General features: G+C 31.3%; 1 protein-coding gene across 46 annotated transcripts in view; it reads left to right on the plus strand.

Moving 5' to 3' along the window:
* The window catches only part of RIMS2 (regulating synaptic membrane exocytosis 2), a 587,808-nt gene that overhangs the window by 402,398 nt on the left and 169,737 nt on the right, over nt 1-15,673 (plus strand). For 9 of the 46 annotated variants that reach the window (XM_032415998.1, XM_032415989.1, XM_032416001.1 and 6 more), the window contains 2 exons: nt 2,564-2,653; nt 11,291-11,320. The exons of 26 other annotated variants lie outside the window; for them this stretch is intronic. In XM_032415998.1, coding sequence (XP_032271889.1) covers nt 2,564-2,653; nt 11,291-11,320 — 120 coding nt within the window. Of the gene's footprint in view, nt 1-2,563; nt 2,654-11,287; nt 11,321-15,673 lie in introns of all 46 variants that reach the window. 11 more of the 46 variants (XM_032415990.1, XM_032415992.1, XM_032416000.1 and 8 more) reach the window with 3 other exon arrangements.

Raw genomic sequence — 15,673 nt, forward strand, 5'->3', positions numbered from 1 at the left:
TGCCTAAGGCTGTACTCATAGTTAATAGCAGAAATGTTCTAGAAGCCACCATTCCTGGCTCAGACCGGTAACATATCTGTGACATTTTTTATCAACCAGCGATAGCCTTGATCTAGGTCTTCTTTCATTGTATATTGGCTGTCATTTATAAATTGATGGTTATGGGACTTCTTTCGTTACTGGCATAGAATAAATTTTCAACAAATACTTGCTAATTTCACTCTGTCAACACAAGACAAATGACTATAAACAACTTCTCTTCCACTAAAGTGTTTGTCAACTCAAAGAAAGTGTTTAAAAATTAAATGTGTTACATGTTAAGGTGCTTTCTGCCAATTTACAGGTAGGCTGAACCATTTTCAAAACAAGCCATTTCTACTTCTACATACTCAATCTTAAGTAGCATGTCTTCTATTTTGTAATATCACAAGCTATCAAGGGCGAAACAACTCTTTAAAATGACAAATGTGTAGGATTTTAGCAAATTTTAGGAACAACTCTGTAATGCTTGTTAAATCTTTCGTATTATATTGGTGGATAACCAAAAGTGCAGGTCTTTCAAAATCAAGGAATACTTTTTTTTATGAGCTTATTATTTGTGCCCAGAGAAATTAGTCTGTTGGTTTTTTATATTACAGATTAATTTGGATAAAGGGGCAGATGATTCCTTTATTCCTATAACTAAAGAGGGCTTAACTGGAGTTTTTGAGTTTATTAGAAAGTTTGTGTATTCTTTAAAGGTTTTAAGAATTTTCTTTCCACTAGTGGTTGATTGAAATATAGTATCTTTATCTAGATTGTTTACCATTCCAGAGTCCTATATTACATCTTTAGCAGATTATTTACCAATTAGAAAATCAGGGTATCAACTACACACCTAACTGTAACTTTAATACTCCCAAATCAAGGAGTTTGCTTCTTCACAATAGCTGATTTATATTGGGCCAGAATAAAGCGTCTTATTATTAATAGCATTTATTTTAGGTTTAGGAACTGGAAAACCCTTACAATTAATGCAGTTGATTCTAGCAGTATAAGTAATCAAAAACAGTAGTTTATCCCAAATCACCTATATTTGATGTTGCAATATAGCATATTTTCCATTTTGACAGTGATTTCATCTTCCTAGTTATGTTTTGCTTAATATCATAAAATTTTGGTTAATATCATAAAATGTTAGTATCCCATTATTTATGGCCGAAGGTGGATAAGACACCAGAAAATTTTGTATGACATGGTGAAACTTCATGGGGATTAAAATATACATTGATAGTAACCAGCTACTTATAATATAGCTTTAGAAACATGTGAGTAAAAAACAGGCAAGTGTATACTTAAGTATTTATGGATGCTGCTATGAGATTAAATGGTGATCTGTGAAACTTTTGATACACAACTTACAAGGCCCTACATGATCTGTACTCTCCCACTTCCCATTTCATTACCTCTTTAACCTCATCTTCTTCTACTTTCCCCTTCATTACTCTGTTCCAGTCACAGAGATCTCCATGCTTTTCTAGAATATGTCAGACATGCTCTTACCTCAGGACATTTGCATGTGCTGTTCTTCTGGTTGTAATGCCTTCTCCCCAAATAACCATTTGGCTAACTCCCTTACCTTCCATAAGTTCTGTACTCAAACTTGCCTTCTTAGTGAGGCTGTCTATGACTAGCCTATTCAAATATCTGTCACCCTCTGGACATTTTATTTTTTTCTTACCTACTTCATTTTTGTTTTCTTAGCACTTACTAATATCTAAGTCACAAAACATTTTACTTATTTATCTTGTTTAATCTATTTCTCCCCTGGAATATAAACTTTATGAGAGTATGGACTTTTGTCTGTTTTGTTTGTGGTTAAATTCCCAGTACCTAGACATGCCTGAATTATAGTAGGTGCTGAATATATATTTGTTGGATTTAAATATATTTCACAATACTACAAATAATTCTGGATAATCTTAGATAAGACAGATAACTCATATTCAGTGACACCAAACTTAGTAGTTTTCATTGAAATAATATCCCCACAGCACATAAATTTTTCTGTCAATTAATGAAAGTGCTAAATGTGGTAGCAAAAAACTAGTCATTTTATCTTATCATATATTAAAATGTATAGATTTTCTCTTGGTACGTATGGAAGTCAATGCATTTTAATTCCAAATAAACATTTTATTGCACCATAATAACACAATGTTTAGCAAAATGTTTATTTCTAAAATAAATTAATATTATTTAATATCAACTAAGAAAAAAACTTTATTTGCCAAACCATTTTAATTATATTTTCTTCTTATCTTGGCCCCACTCATTTTATTGAAAATAAATTTTGGAGATTACTGGAATAAATTTTAGTGCTCTGGATTTTGAAACCTATAAAAAATTCAAGTGTCACATCGCTGTATTTAAAATATTGACTACATATTACTTAAAGTTTATGGGAAAACATAGGGGAAAAAATCTAAAAAATAATTAGGTTCTGAAGTATTTTTAGGTTCTCGTTACACACATTATCTATACTTCTGACAAGCTCTGATTATTGTTTTTTGATTTATACTAGAAGTTACATGGGAAGACCAGCAGAAAAAGGTGAATGGTACAATAAGTGATGACAAACCATTGCCGAAAAAGAAACACCAATCTGAGCCAGGTTTGTCAGGGTTTGGAAAACTACTGAAAGCATGAGACTCTAAGCATTGCATTTCATGCTTTTTAAATATGTGTGTGCTTGTTGTACCTCATTTTTCTCATTTTGGTGTGAACTTTATAGTGTGTAGAGCCTATTTAAATTAGAGTGGTGAACATTTTATTTCAAGATTTGTATAGAAAACGAATTCTACATATTTTGGAAAAAATATATTTTTTTGTTATCAAGATTACTTCTCTAGGAGAAAAATTGACTAATTTAAGCACAAATGGTCATTTATATATTTGGTTGTCGTGACCCAAATTAAAGTACCTTCATGGAAAGGCATCACAATATATAATTAAATATAATGTGTATAATTAAATATAAATATGTATAATTAAAGTACCTTAATGGGGAGGTATTACTTGCTTCCTTAAAAAGTACTCTACAACGCTCAATAATACTGTCAAGGCACTCTATCAGATACTGGTAATGACTTATTTATAACTTTTGCAGCTAAAATATTGCTAACAACAGCAAGAAGGAACGATAGCTTATTATGTGAATTCAGTAGTCTCTTTAGTCCATCAAATGAATTGAAATGAAGTGATTTTATTTTCCTCTTCCTTTCTTATTTGGAGAGGTATTATTAACTAAGTAGAAGACAAAAACTTGCACCAGGAGTAAAAGGAAGAGAAGCAAAGGGCAGAGGTAATCAGTAAACTGAATAATCAGTCCGAGTTTTAATCAGTAGTTGGATGAGAGTATATTGAAAATTTCATTCAAAATTTTAGGATGGCGTTTCTGATAGTGGTATTATCATTAAAATGACTGTGTCTATGGTAACAGTGTTAATGTATTTTTATATGGTGACTCAGTTCATCTTACATCTCTAAAACTTAGGCTTTAAAATATGTCAATGTATAAATTAAACTAACTTATTAATGAGTATTCACTGCTATCCTGTTGTATGCCAGGAATTGTGGTTGGTACTGAGTTATTCAGGTAAACCACACCAATGCAGCAATTGTCCTCATAGAGCTTGCATTCTGGCAAAAATACATAAATTATAAGTAATTATACTAATGATTAAGCTACCACAATTGTGATAGTACTGTTCGGGAGAAGAATAAATAGGTTGCTTTGAGAAAAAGAATTATGTCATATAAGTCTGGTGAGCAAGGAAAAATGCCACAGCACAAATGGCTTTATCTGTGAATTCTCTTTTAGTAAAACACATTCTGAAAATTTAATAAAATAAGCAGGAATTTACATTGGGAATTTAAATATAGTTATACATTGTAAGAAAAATATCTTGCTTTTTTTTTTCAATTTTTCAATAAAGCATCACAATTTGTTTGGAAGATAATAATCACCTTAATATATTTAATGGGATTTAAAGATAAACAGTATAAAATTAATGATTTATGTTATGATTTATGTAACAAAAATTATTACTGTAAAAATCTTTCCTTGCAGTATTGTGTGATACGGGTTATCCTTGGTCATACACTGTTGTTTGTCTTGTTTGCCATCATGTCTGATTACATAAATAGGTTTGTGGCCATATAGATCTATGTAAATAAATTACATTGAATATTAAAGTCATGGAACAATGCAATGTTTGGCTAAAAAAAAATTTAAATCTCACAAACAAAATTTTTTAAATCTCCGAAATATTATTAATTTGTATATTCTCATAGCATATATACACTTTATCCCTTGAGTCCTCTAATTAAAGATAAACTTCATGTGTAGAAGAGGAAAATTAATGTAATTAGAGTGCTTTAATGTCATGGTTTAAAATGGTTATAGATTTTTCTATTTTGGCAATTGTGCATTTTCCTATATACTAGGAAATTCAACTGGCCCTGGAAATTCCCACCCTAAATGTCGCGAGTAAGTATGCACTATGCTAAGGCAGCAAACACTATGTTAAATGTTAGTGTTCCTAAATATTTTTGTTTGTTTCTTAAAGGTGGGATATGTAGGGAATATTTTTAATTATTGAAACTTTGAAGTGATAAAATGGGAGGAACATAGTGGGATATCAGGTGAGTGGGGCTAATTACATTTCAGTAACATGTTTTGAGTGTGGGCTTTACGGAAGACGTGTTTGGAGTCATCCTTTCTTTCATATTTAAGTACATCTCTGGTAGTAATAATCTATTGATTGTAATCCGTGTTTAATACATAATTTTTATTCACTAAAATCTAAGATAACATTTTCCATTAACTGTCAGAGATTCTTCATCAGAAGACTGTTGTAGTAAACTTGTGGTGTTAGAAAAAGTTTGTAAGGACTTGAACCCAAATCTGAGATGCAAGGTCAACTATGTGTATCAATAGCATATATTGTCTTTTTTGTTGCTGTTTTATGAAAATCTGTGCAAGAATAATAGCTGGGAATTTTACCATTTTTAGGATGTACACTAACATCTTAAAAAAATCATTTGAAATTTTTACTTTAAATATAAGAGTATAGAACCAGGGGACTAAATGGCACTATGTAGGCTGGAAAATATGCTAATAAATATTTGGATGAACTTTAACTATTATGGACTAGTATCTGCTTCTTTTAAAGAAAAACCTTGATATTTCAAAACTAGACTGCCCTGAGGGGATTATCAGCAAGAGGGGTGATTTATTTTCCGTATCTCTTACTTAATTGATGGTATAGATGAAGATCCCTGGGAAATATAATGGTGTTTATCACATTAGTATCTTAAATATGAGCAAAAATATAAGTATTGTACAAATGATTTTAAACTTCAGGTTTTATGGATAATGTTTAGTGTAAATCACTAATATCTTCCTCAGGGAGATGTGAATTAGATTTTGTTTAGGTCATAAAGTTAATAAAACATTCTTAACATAAACAAGGTTATTTGAGTATGGAAAATCTGTTGCTTAATTTTTCAATGAGCAATCTGATTCTAGACTACAATACTATGGTCTATAATAATGCATTGCTATTAAACATTGAAAAACTTTAATCTGTTGAACTTTATATTTTCACTTTGTGAGTCTATCTGTTCTTGTAGTAATTGAAATGTATCTGAGAAAAGAGCATAATTTACATAAAATATTTTATCTCATATTTTGCTTAAACTCACCCCGCAAAAAACTCTGGTGAGAAAGCTAAATTTAGTTAGGCTGAATGAATGTTTTAGAACTGATACAGTTTCTCCAAATAAAGATCTTGGACTTAAAAAGTTCACAATGGACTTTGAGATACAATTTTAAATGATTTCTGATATGTTTGATGATTAACTGATACTATTCCTAAAAGGATTATCTGCCTCGATTTGTTACTTTTTAAATGTAAGATATGCTATAGCTAGGAAAATTTTGAAATGACTTAGCTACCCTTATTGTAATTACCCTGAAACCGTGATGGTGCTACTTTGCTGTTTCTTCTCTGGAAAATAAGTCTGTGCCTTTCTGGGAAAGTAAGGGCAGTGAAACACTTTGCTGGGTTACTGTATGATTATACAATATTTTGGAAATAGAAACTATTCAAAGTAACAAGTTGTGTTTTATTACATACTATAACATCTTGATGCATAAGCCCTTAGTTTTTAGCATTATATGATTAAGTTAATGTATTAACCTTTAATTTTTTCCAACATGGACATTTCCATATTGTATTCTTTGTGGATCTGTAACTGTGGTGAAGGTAGGGATTTTTTTTCTTCTACCTTTGGATTTATGCTTTATGAAATTTATTTTAAGAAAAAGTAAATATTCAAAGATGTGTTTTGTTAGTGAATTTAATACTTAACTTTTTTTAGTATTTTGATGTAATGGACTTTTGCTTCCTTTTATTTTTGAGTACTTTGACGTTTCTTAAAGGTGGAAACAATGTATTTCCATCTAAATCAATAATCTAAATTAGTCTTCTAGGTAGATGCTAGTCCAATCCATCTAATCTGGAAAAGAGAATCAAGATTATGATCTTGGTCAGTATTAGAAGCTGGTAATTTCCAAATTGTTGTAAAATAAATGAATTTTATTTTTGAAAGAAAAAAAGTGATATAAAACAAAGTAAATATTTTATGCAAGACAAATCAACTGATGGAATTTCAGAATTAAATACTATTGATACCTTCAGATGTAAATATAGCATTCTTTGTTAACAACTATGTTTTCCTATCAATAAAGTGAAATTTCATGATTTATGAGTTTAGTTGCTTATTTAAAGTTAGTTCAGTTTCCTCTAAACACACAGATAAGCTTATAAGGCCAAGCTGTAATTCAATGACTATTGTGTTTATGATAAATAGTGTGATGTATTTTGAAAGTCAGTTATTTTAAACTCCCTCAATACATTCTCTGAGTATATTTTTCTAATGTATTTAAAATTGCATTATGTGTCAGACCTCAAGGACAGAATCAGTAAAAAACAGTACAGCTAGGAAAGAAGATGTTTAAAAGATAAACATTTTTATTAGTGAGTTTTTAAAAACAGCAAAATATTTTAAAAGACTGTACCTTGCGTATTTTAAGAGGTAGAAGTTATTGTAAATATTCAATAATTTTAGGGTTGCTGACAAAATTACAGAAAGTAATAATTAGTTTAAAAAATAAGCTCAGATCACTTGGTTGAGGAATTCTTCAACAAGATTTTGTCACAGTGGTGAGTTTTAGTTTGAAATCTGTAAATTTGGTAAACATTTTGTTTTTATATTCTAGATCCATCCTGATCTTTGTACCCCATTGAGACTCTCCCACAAAGTAGTTGCTTATTTAGGCTTCATTTTGAAAGGTATCTCTCCTTACCCCAAAGGGACATCCTAAGACTCTATGATCTTTAAAAAGCCCTCATAATATGATTAGTTTTTAATTATATGAAAGTTCTATTTTAAAGTATTAAGGCTTCTGTTTCATTGTCAGGAATCTTTAACAGAATGCTTTCTCCTGAAGGACATGGGTTTACTCAAGTACAATTACATCTGATAATAGGACCTTATGTCTGTTGTAAATGGTGATAAATGAGAAAGAACATTAGAACATCAGTGGGTTTCAAATAGATATCATACACACTTGGTAAAAACTGTATTTGTAGATAAACAGACCCATGTACATGCCTTTTAAAATTAAGTTGATTACAGATTAATATTTCTTTTTGAACTTGAGGTGTATTAAGTTGAAATATAATGATAGTTAATACATTGTATTAGCAAGAGAAAATTTTTGGTTTGTACGAAATTTTGCATAAAATTTGGCATCATATACATTCTTACAAATTTACTTTTTTACCAAATAAATCAATGAAAGTAATTATATATCTATCTTCAGTAGATTTTTTTTTTTAATTTTAAGGACCAAAAATACAACAACTTTAGTTGGTAGGTAGGTAGATAGGTAAATAGATAAACACATACATATTGTATTACTTTGCTTGATTAAAACCCCATTCTTTTTATAGTTTGCACCTTGATGCACCTAAATTTAAAAGCACTTCTCAAAAATAATTTACTGTAAGTGGTGAAATGATATTATGGGGCTTATGAAGTATTCATCATATCTTATAAAGGTCTTTTTCGATATAATATATGAAAATATTTTATTTCTCCTTTGTTGGCTCATATGATGGAAAGAACCAAAAAAAAAAAAAATACTGTATATTCTCTCTGCAAAGTCTTTATATTTTCTAAGTCTAAAACTAAAACTACGATTCAGCCATAACTATGATAGTAATGGATACCAAAGAGAGGGTATACTTTTACTCTCCTTAACTTCTTACTATCTTACTATACTATCTACTATCCTTAACTTCTTACTGGTTATTGGTTAAAGGAAGTGTTAGAAAGAGTTCTCATTAGAACGGACATTAAAACAGCACTGAAAAGTAGAATGTTTGTGGCATAGTAATGATCAAAGGAAAAGTAGAGAGATAGGAATTGTGGAGGCAGTTACTCTTAGCTTCTTCAAGGCTTACAGAAGTCTGCAGTTCATTTCAGTTGTATATGTGAAATAAGTATTTACAGTTTATTGCCACTTAAATAAGACCTGGCTGCTTAAATGATGCTGACTATAAGTTTTTCTTTTAAAATGAGGCTGTTTTAATACAAATAATGTATAATACAAATTCTAGCAACAAGGAAGACAAGAAAGCCAATTTTTTAAAAAATATATTTGGTATAACTAAGTTTTTGAGATTTTATGATTTAAAGAATATTCTATCTGCTAATTGAAATTGAGTGATTTTTACATAAGAATGGTTATGACCTATTTATTAATGGATCATCTTCACATAAATGATGGAAAAATGATTTAATGGGAACTTTCAGTTAGTAGTGAGATCATTGTCAAATCTTTCATTTTCATCCTTTTATGTAATATAAATTTTGTATTATTTTATTAAAAAATTAAATTACCAGTGCTAAGTGTTATCGTATTTCTCACAAGAGTAAAAACATTAGTGAATTACTTGCATAGTTGTGGCAGTTACCTTTTTGTAAAAAAAAATTCTAACTAAATACTATATAATAAAATGTCCAGATCAGGTGCAACCATGAGAAGATTTTTTTTGTTTTTTCTTTGCTTGACTTTTTATTTCACATGTTTTTATTGGGTCATATAGCATCTGGTAGAAAGAAAGTTGACCTGGTAATCAGGAGACCTCTGTTCTATTTCTGGTTCTGCCACTGAACTTGTTGTGTGACCTTGGGTAAGTCACTTGAACTCTGTGTGCCTCAGTTATTCTCTGTTATTAATGAATGGATGAGTGGAGAAGAATTTTGAATGTTTTGAATCTATATAACATGAAGAACATTGCCTCAATGCCATTTTAAAATAATTCAAGATACAGAAAAATGCTAGGTAGAGAAAGAGCTTCACTTATTTATGTTGTGTTTACATTTTCTGCAAAAAATAATAGTAATAGTAATAAAATTTTTTCTTAGAGAAGGAATATACCTAAGCAGTCATTTTATCCAATTCATATCAATTTCATTTTAACATGCAATGAATTTATTTTAGTAGTATGGTAAATATATATATAGACAAATTTTGCATATGAGAAATAATACGAGATATAATACAATTCAGAATTAAACTGTGTTATTATATCTCTGATTTTTCTATCTTCTTTGAGAAGTGGGTGGACTGGGGATGGAAAACAAAATATGACATATATCATATTAATGTATAGAGTACATTTCAGCAGGGTAATACTTTTCCTAGTGGTCAATCCTATCAACACAGCCTGGTTTGCAATATAATTATGATGAAATTTAGTGTCCAATTTTGAATAGATCAAAGATGTGCTCAAACAGTAATCAAAATGACATTGTTAAATTTCAAAATGTGTCATTCCTTTCCAGTTCTCTATAATTCATACTAGGATTTCTCTTGTTTCTAAGAAAACAAGTTTTGGTTATCTTAGCAATCTTTTCCTAGTGGAAAGTTTTCATTTTCTGACTATTCAAGAAAGGAGATAAATTTGTTATAGGAAAGAATCCTCTCAAGAGTTATAATTTCAATATACCAATATTCCAAGCATATTTTGATATGTTTTTCTATATAGCTCTCAAAAACTATGATATAACCATTGCAGAAGTGAATTTGGTGTTTTGATTTAAGAATTTTATGGTACCTGACTCAAAACTAAGTATGTGATGAAATGGGAGATTTTGGTTTTGCATTACAGTGTTTATCTGTGTCAGTCATACTAACTCACTAATATCTTTGGAAGAATTTTTTTTCCTAGAATGCTGAGTTTAGCAGGTATTTCCTGCTTTCAATCACTGTATAAAATGTCTTCTGAACTCTACTAGCAGTGGAGAAAGAAGTGTTTCCAAAATGTGTGCTGTATCTATTATAGTAGATGTTGGATTTTGATGGGCAAATTTGAATAGAGATGTCCGTGATGTGTTATGTGGCGTCTGTAAGAATTTTCTGAATAAATAGGTATTATAAGGGAATATGATCAAATAAGATTTGTCTAAATTTAAGGTTCATTGAATTTTTAATATTTAGATAAAGCCGTATATTTCAGCTACTCTTTTTATAATGAATCTTTTAGTTGTTACTCTCTATATTTTATAATATAATGTTTTATGGTAATATTTTGCTGTAGTGAAGTAATTTGGTGGAATATTGGCCTGATAGCCCATGTGTGCACTCATCAATTTGGGAAACTTGAAAGACATAGAAATCTGTTGGAACTATTTTTAATGTTCTTTTTAAAGTTTATCCAATTAAAATATTTTCTTTAAATTATAATTAAAAATTCTAAAAGCATTTTCACAGATTTTAAATGGACTCAGGAATGTCTTAAACAATATGGTCATACAAGTAACATTGTTTTCACTAATGGTATCTTTCTTCAGCGTCAGTGTTCAGGATTGGCTGTCTATAAATAATCGTAAACTTTTGAATCTTCTTTATTTCTACACTAACTTTATTTTTCTGATTCTGCTAATCCATAATAGCTTAACCAATTCTCCATCAGTTCTTCCGTATTCTTTTTTTTAATTTTTTTAATATGGTACGTATTTTATTATATCTTCCCTACAACTGTGTACAGGATTCTTTCTCAAAATGATTTGGGGCCCTTTCCTTCAGTGTCACTTTTTACCTGTTGAGTACATCCACTCACACTCATCTCCTTTGTCTATGTCTGTCCATAACACGATGTGACCACAGAAGAAGTGGACTCCACAAGGAGAAGACATGCAGGTCTGTCTCTTCTACTGCTTTTCTTTGTTATTTTTTCATCTATCTAACTTGTTTTAGAAATTTTTTACTATTTTTTATTCATTTCATAATTTTTCATTTTCCTCTAATATAAAAAAATGTTAAATCTTGCAGGCATTTTTATTTTAGGTAGTAGTATATTCAACTTTTAACAGCAACTGCTCCAATTAGATTGATAAAAATAAAATGATTAATTTTCATGTAATATGTATGTGTATATATATATATATGCATATATATATATATGTGTGTATTTTTTCCATAATGGGTAACTAACTCCAGATCCAAATATATGTATATGTATATATGTTTATACATATATACATATAGATATATAGTATTTAGCCAGTGAGATTAAATTAACAAACTAATCATATTTCATTCTTCAACTTATTTTAGACTTAAACCTTGTTTTCAACTTTATTTTACATAATTCTAAAAGTATTTTATTTTTATCATGAGTTCTGCAATGTGCTAGACATGTGGAGAACAGTGAAGATCTAATACATGTCCTAAATAAGCTCTCAATACCACTGAGGAGTTAAAATATGTGGGTAACGTGCTGTGTTAATGTGCCAATACGGATGATTCTAGCAACATGGTCTACAAAGATATAAAGTCAAATAAAATCTGTTTCAGCTAGATGGCCAGAAAAGGCTTCATGGAAGAAATAACACTTGAACTGAAACTTGAATATTCATTCAACACTCATTTATTATGCGCACGGTGACATGGTCCTGTTCTAGGTGCTGGAAATAACAGGACACACAAAATAGCTCCCTATCCTTGCAGGCTTTTTCTAGCGTGAGTCTGATAAGTAAATGCAATAATATTACAGGTGCTATGAGAAATCTATGTATATAGAATACAGTGGAATCATAAAGGATGGTATGATCATTTCCACCTGGAAAGTATGGATATTAGTTCAAGAAAGACTTCATAAGAAAGATAACATAATGAATTGAACATTAAAAACTAGAAAGATGTTGCCCTCGTGTGTAGAGAACATTTCAGGCAGAGGAAACCATATGGGAAAAATGACTTCAAACAAGTTCAGCCAAAAGTAGGCAGGGGAGGGTTTCTGAAGATCATGTAGGATATTGAAACATGTAAAGCAAGACAGGAACAAGATCAGATATTTTTTCCTAGATATATTGCTGTGGAAACTATATAAAAAAATGGACTAGAGCAGTAAAAGCAGAAAACTCATTTATGAGGCTATTGAGCAGATCAGTAAAGAGATGATAATGGGCTCACATAAGGTATCAGTAGCATAGGAAATTGATACATGAGAAGTTATATAAAGATGTAAAATCTGTAGGACTTAGTCACTGATTGGATATTGTTGATGCAAGAAAAGGAGAGAATAAGATAATTTCAGATGGCTTAAATGTATGGATAGATGGTGGCATATTTTGTCAGGATAAGGAATGTAGGTTGAACAAGTTTTAGGGAAAGAAATAAAAGAATTCAGTTTGAGGATGGGTTGAATTTGACATTCCTTTGGAAATTCAGGTATGGCTATCTGATAGAAGTGATTGAATGTATGGGTCTGGAAACTCAGCAGAGAAGTCTGGGCTAGAGACATAGAATAGAGTATCAGCACTTAACTGATTCCATTGGAATGATTGGAATTGTCAGAAGCATATGAAGAATAAGAAGAAAGCCAAGAATCACATTTCTGGGGTTACCAACATTTATTTACATTTAAGGAATGGATGAAAGAACTAGAGCCAGAAAACCATGACAAAAAGAACTTTTGAAAGACAGTAGCGTATCCAGAAAGGAACAGAATTCAAGAAAGGAAAGTGTTTCAAGAAGGGTATACTCATCAGAAAAATTCAAGAGAAGAACAAATATTGTTAGATGACAAAACTAACCAATAACGATCTTTGCCTAATTGGTGTTAGTGAAGTTGTGGAGGGTGGAAGCCAGATGGAAGAGAAGGAAAGAGAGATCTAAAAGAAAAAAAAAATGAAGATGATTGTAGACTAGGTGAATGAATGAATAGCTTGGGGGAAATTATAAAATGAAGAGTAGCTACCCTGGGGCTACAAGAGAGAGCTCACCAAAGATATGTAGGAAGATGATGGTTTAAGTGAAGAACTTAAATTTGTGATGGCATTGGTTCTCTAATGTGTGATTGACTCATTAGCACACTTCAGATAAATTGTTGGCAGTTTGTGGGCAGTTATAGTAGAAAGAAAAAGAGGATGTTGAGGGTGGCTGGCAAGGAAAGCATTTAAAGTAATGTCCAAGGGTGCCTGGGTGGCTCAGTCAGTTAAGCGTCTGCCTTGGGCTCAGGTCGTGATCCTGGTGTCCCCAGGGTCAAGTCCCGCATTGTGCTCCCTGCTCAGCAGGGGGGTCTGCTTCTCCCTCTACCCTTCACCCTACTTATGCTCTCTCTTGCTGTCTCTCTCTCTCTCAAATAAATAAATAAAATCTTAAGAAAAAAAAATAAAGTTTTGTCCAAGATAGATTAGGGAAGTCGCTAGTCATGTGAAATCATGCGGTCTTGTTAAATCATGTTCAGATGCAGAGTTTTCCGTGAACTGGAAGAGAAGGGGTTCAATGAAAGAACAGGAATTTGTGGAAATATTCAAGGCTAATGGAGGCAAATCGAGAAGGTTATTTTCAGAGACTGAAAATAGTGATGATGCTTAGAGGTTTTCAGATGTTAGACAATTCCGAGTAATATAAAGATACAGGGTTTGGTCCTGGGAGTGAATTTCTGAAGTGGAGCATGGATTACAGTTTGGAAAGGAAAGGAAAGTAATAAATTTTGATGTAGAATTTTTATATAGGCATTGAAGTCCCTGATAGCCTAAGTTTGACAGGAAATGGATGAAGGAAATTGCCCAGAAAGAAGACAGTAGCAGCAAGGAAGTATAATGATATGAACATAAAAGGAGTAAATTTTATATGAAATTAGAAAAGTAAGAATGTGGAAGCAGCAGACCAGATCTAGAAGAATGCTGATCCCACTTCCGGGATTCCATATTACTTAAAGTATAAGATTTGGGGCAGTTTCTCTTCAAAATGTTCCTGATGGAGGTAGTATTCTTGTGGAAAAATCAACTTTCCATTCAGGCTAACAGGGTGAGATGGGGACTCAGATGAGGCTGAGAATGAATAAGATTTAAGTAAAAGCAATCGGGCATCAGAATTCACAGTAGAAAAGATTAGGATGTGGGAAGGAATGAGGGAAAAATTAGAGGAAAAAGCTCAGGATAGGTGTGGCTGAGGGTACAAATCAGAAAATGTTAAGAAAAGAATAGATGCTAAGATAAGGAAGAAATGAACTATTGAATATGGTAGGGGAGAAAACACGGAGAAAAATAGAGAATGTAAGCTAAGCTTTGGAAGGGGGAATTCAACAGATTGAACAAAGGAATCTCCATGATAGGCATAAAGGTAAAAGGAAAGTACTTAGTTGAGGGAGTTTGAAAATTAGGAAGAGGAGAAGATTGATAAAGGAAGCAACTTTTCTTAAGAAAAAAATCAGTGCTATCTAGGACATATGTGGAATGGTTAAAATACAGAGGAAAGAGAATTTTGTTGTGTTCAAATATCAGGTCCTAAATTACTTTTAATTTTTACCTAAACATAATTTGAAGTCTTTCTTAGTGTAAACTTTAAAGCTGCAGTCGTAGCTATAGATCTACAACACTTACTTTCCGTCTGGTGGGAGGAAGCTGGAGTGAGCTTTCTCAGTTCTAGTTGTAGACTCCCAACGCTTTAAGTGGGGATTTGATCTTATTAACTAGCACTGAATTTAGGATTCCACAGACTCTCCAAAGCCTAGAGATAAATGAAGACTAATGCATTCCATTCCAAGGGAAATATGAGTAAGGAGAGAATGATAGAGAAGATAGTAAGAAGAGCTTCAGAGAAAAAGGAGATAATTTTAGAAAACAGTAAATTTTGTAACAAGCAATTCAGAATGGATTTCCAACTGTTTAATAAAAGTTAGATGAAGCTAAAACTTTTCAAAAACTGACTGGAGACTTGACCAATAAAATAATATCTTTATTAAACTATCATCACATCTCTAATGAATATGTAAGTTGGTTATTTCTCTGTATCAAACACCACCTATTAATACTTCAAGCCAAAATGTGATGGGAAAATAATTTCATAAGGCTAATCATTTTCCTGACATATTAAGTTGAAGTGTGTATTTTACATTTTACACCACAAAGGACCTTCACATCTGTCAATAGGTCCAAATATGGTCATTGCAACACAATTCTACACAGTGAATGAAAGAATGGAGTTTGATCACACATTTTGAAGCAGCAACCCCCCCCCCACTAATTTTAGCCCTTGCAAATA

Source organism: Phoca vitulina, unplaced genomic scaffold (genome assembly GCF_004348235.1).
Source record: "Phoca vitulina isolate PV1807 unplaced genomic scaffold, GSC_HSeal_1.0 scaffold18, whole genome shotgun sequence".
NCBI classification, from domain to species: Eukaryota; Metazoa; Chordata; class Mammalia; order Carnivora; family Phocidae; genus Phoca; species Phoca vitulina.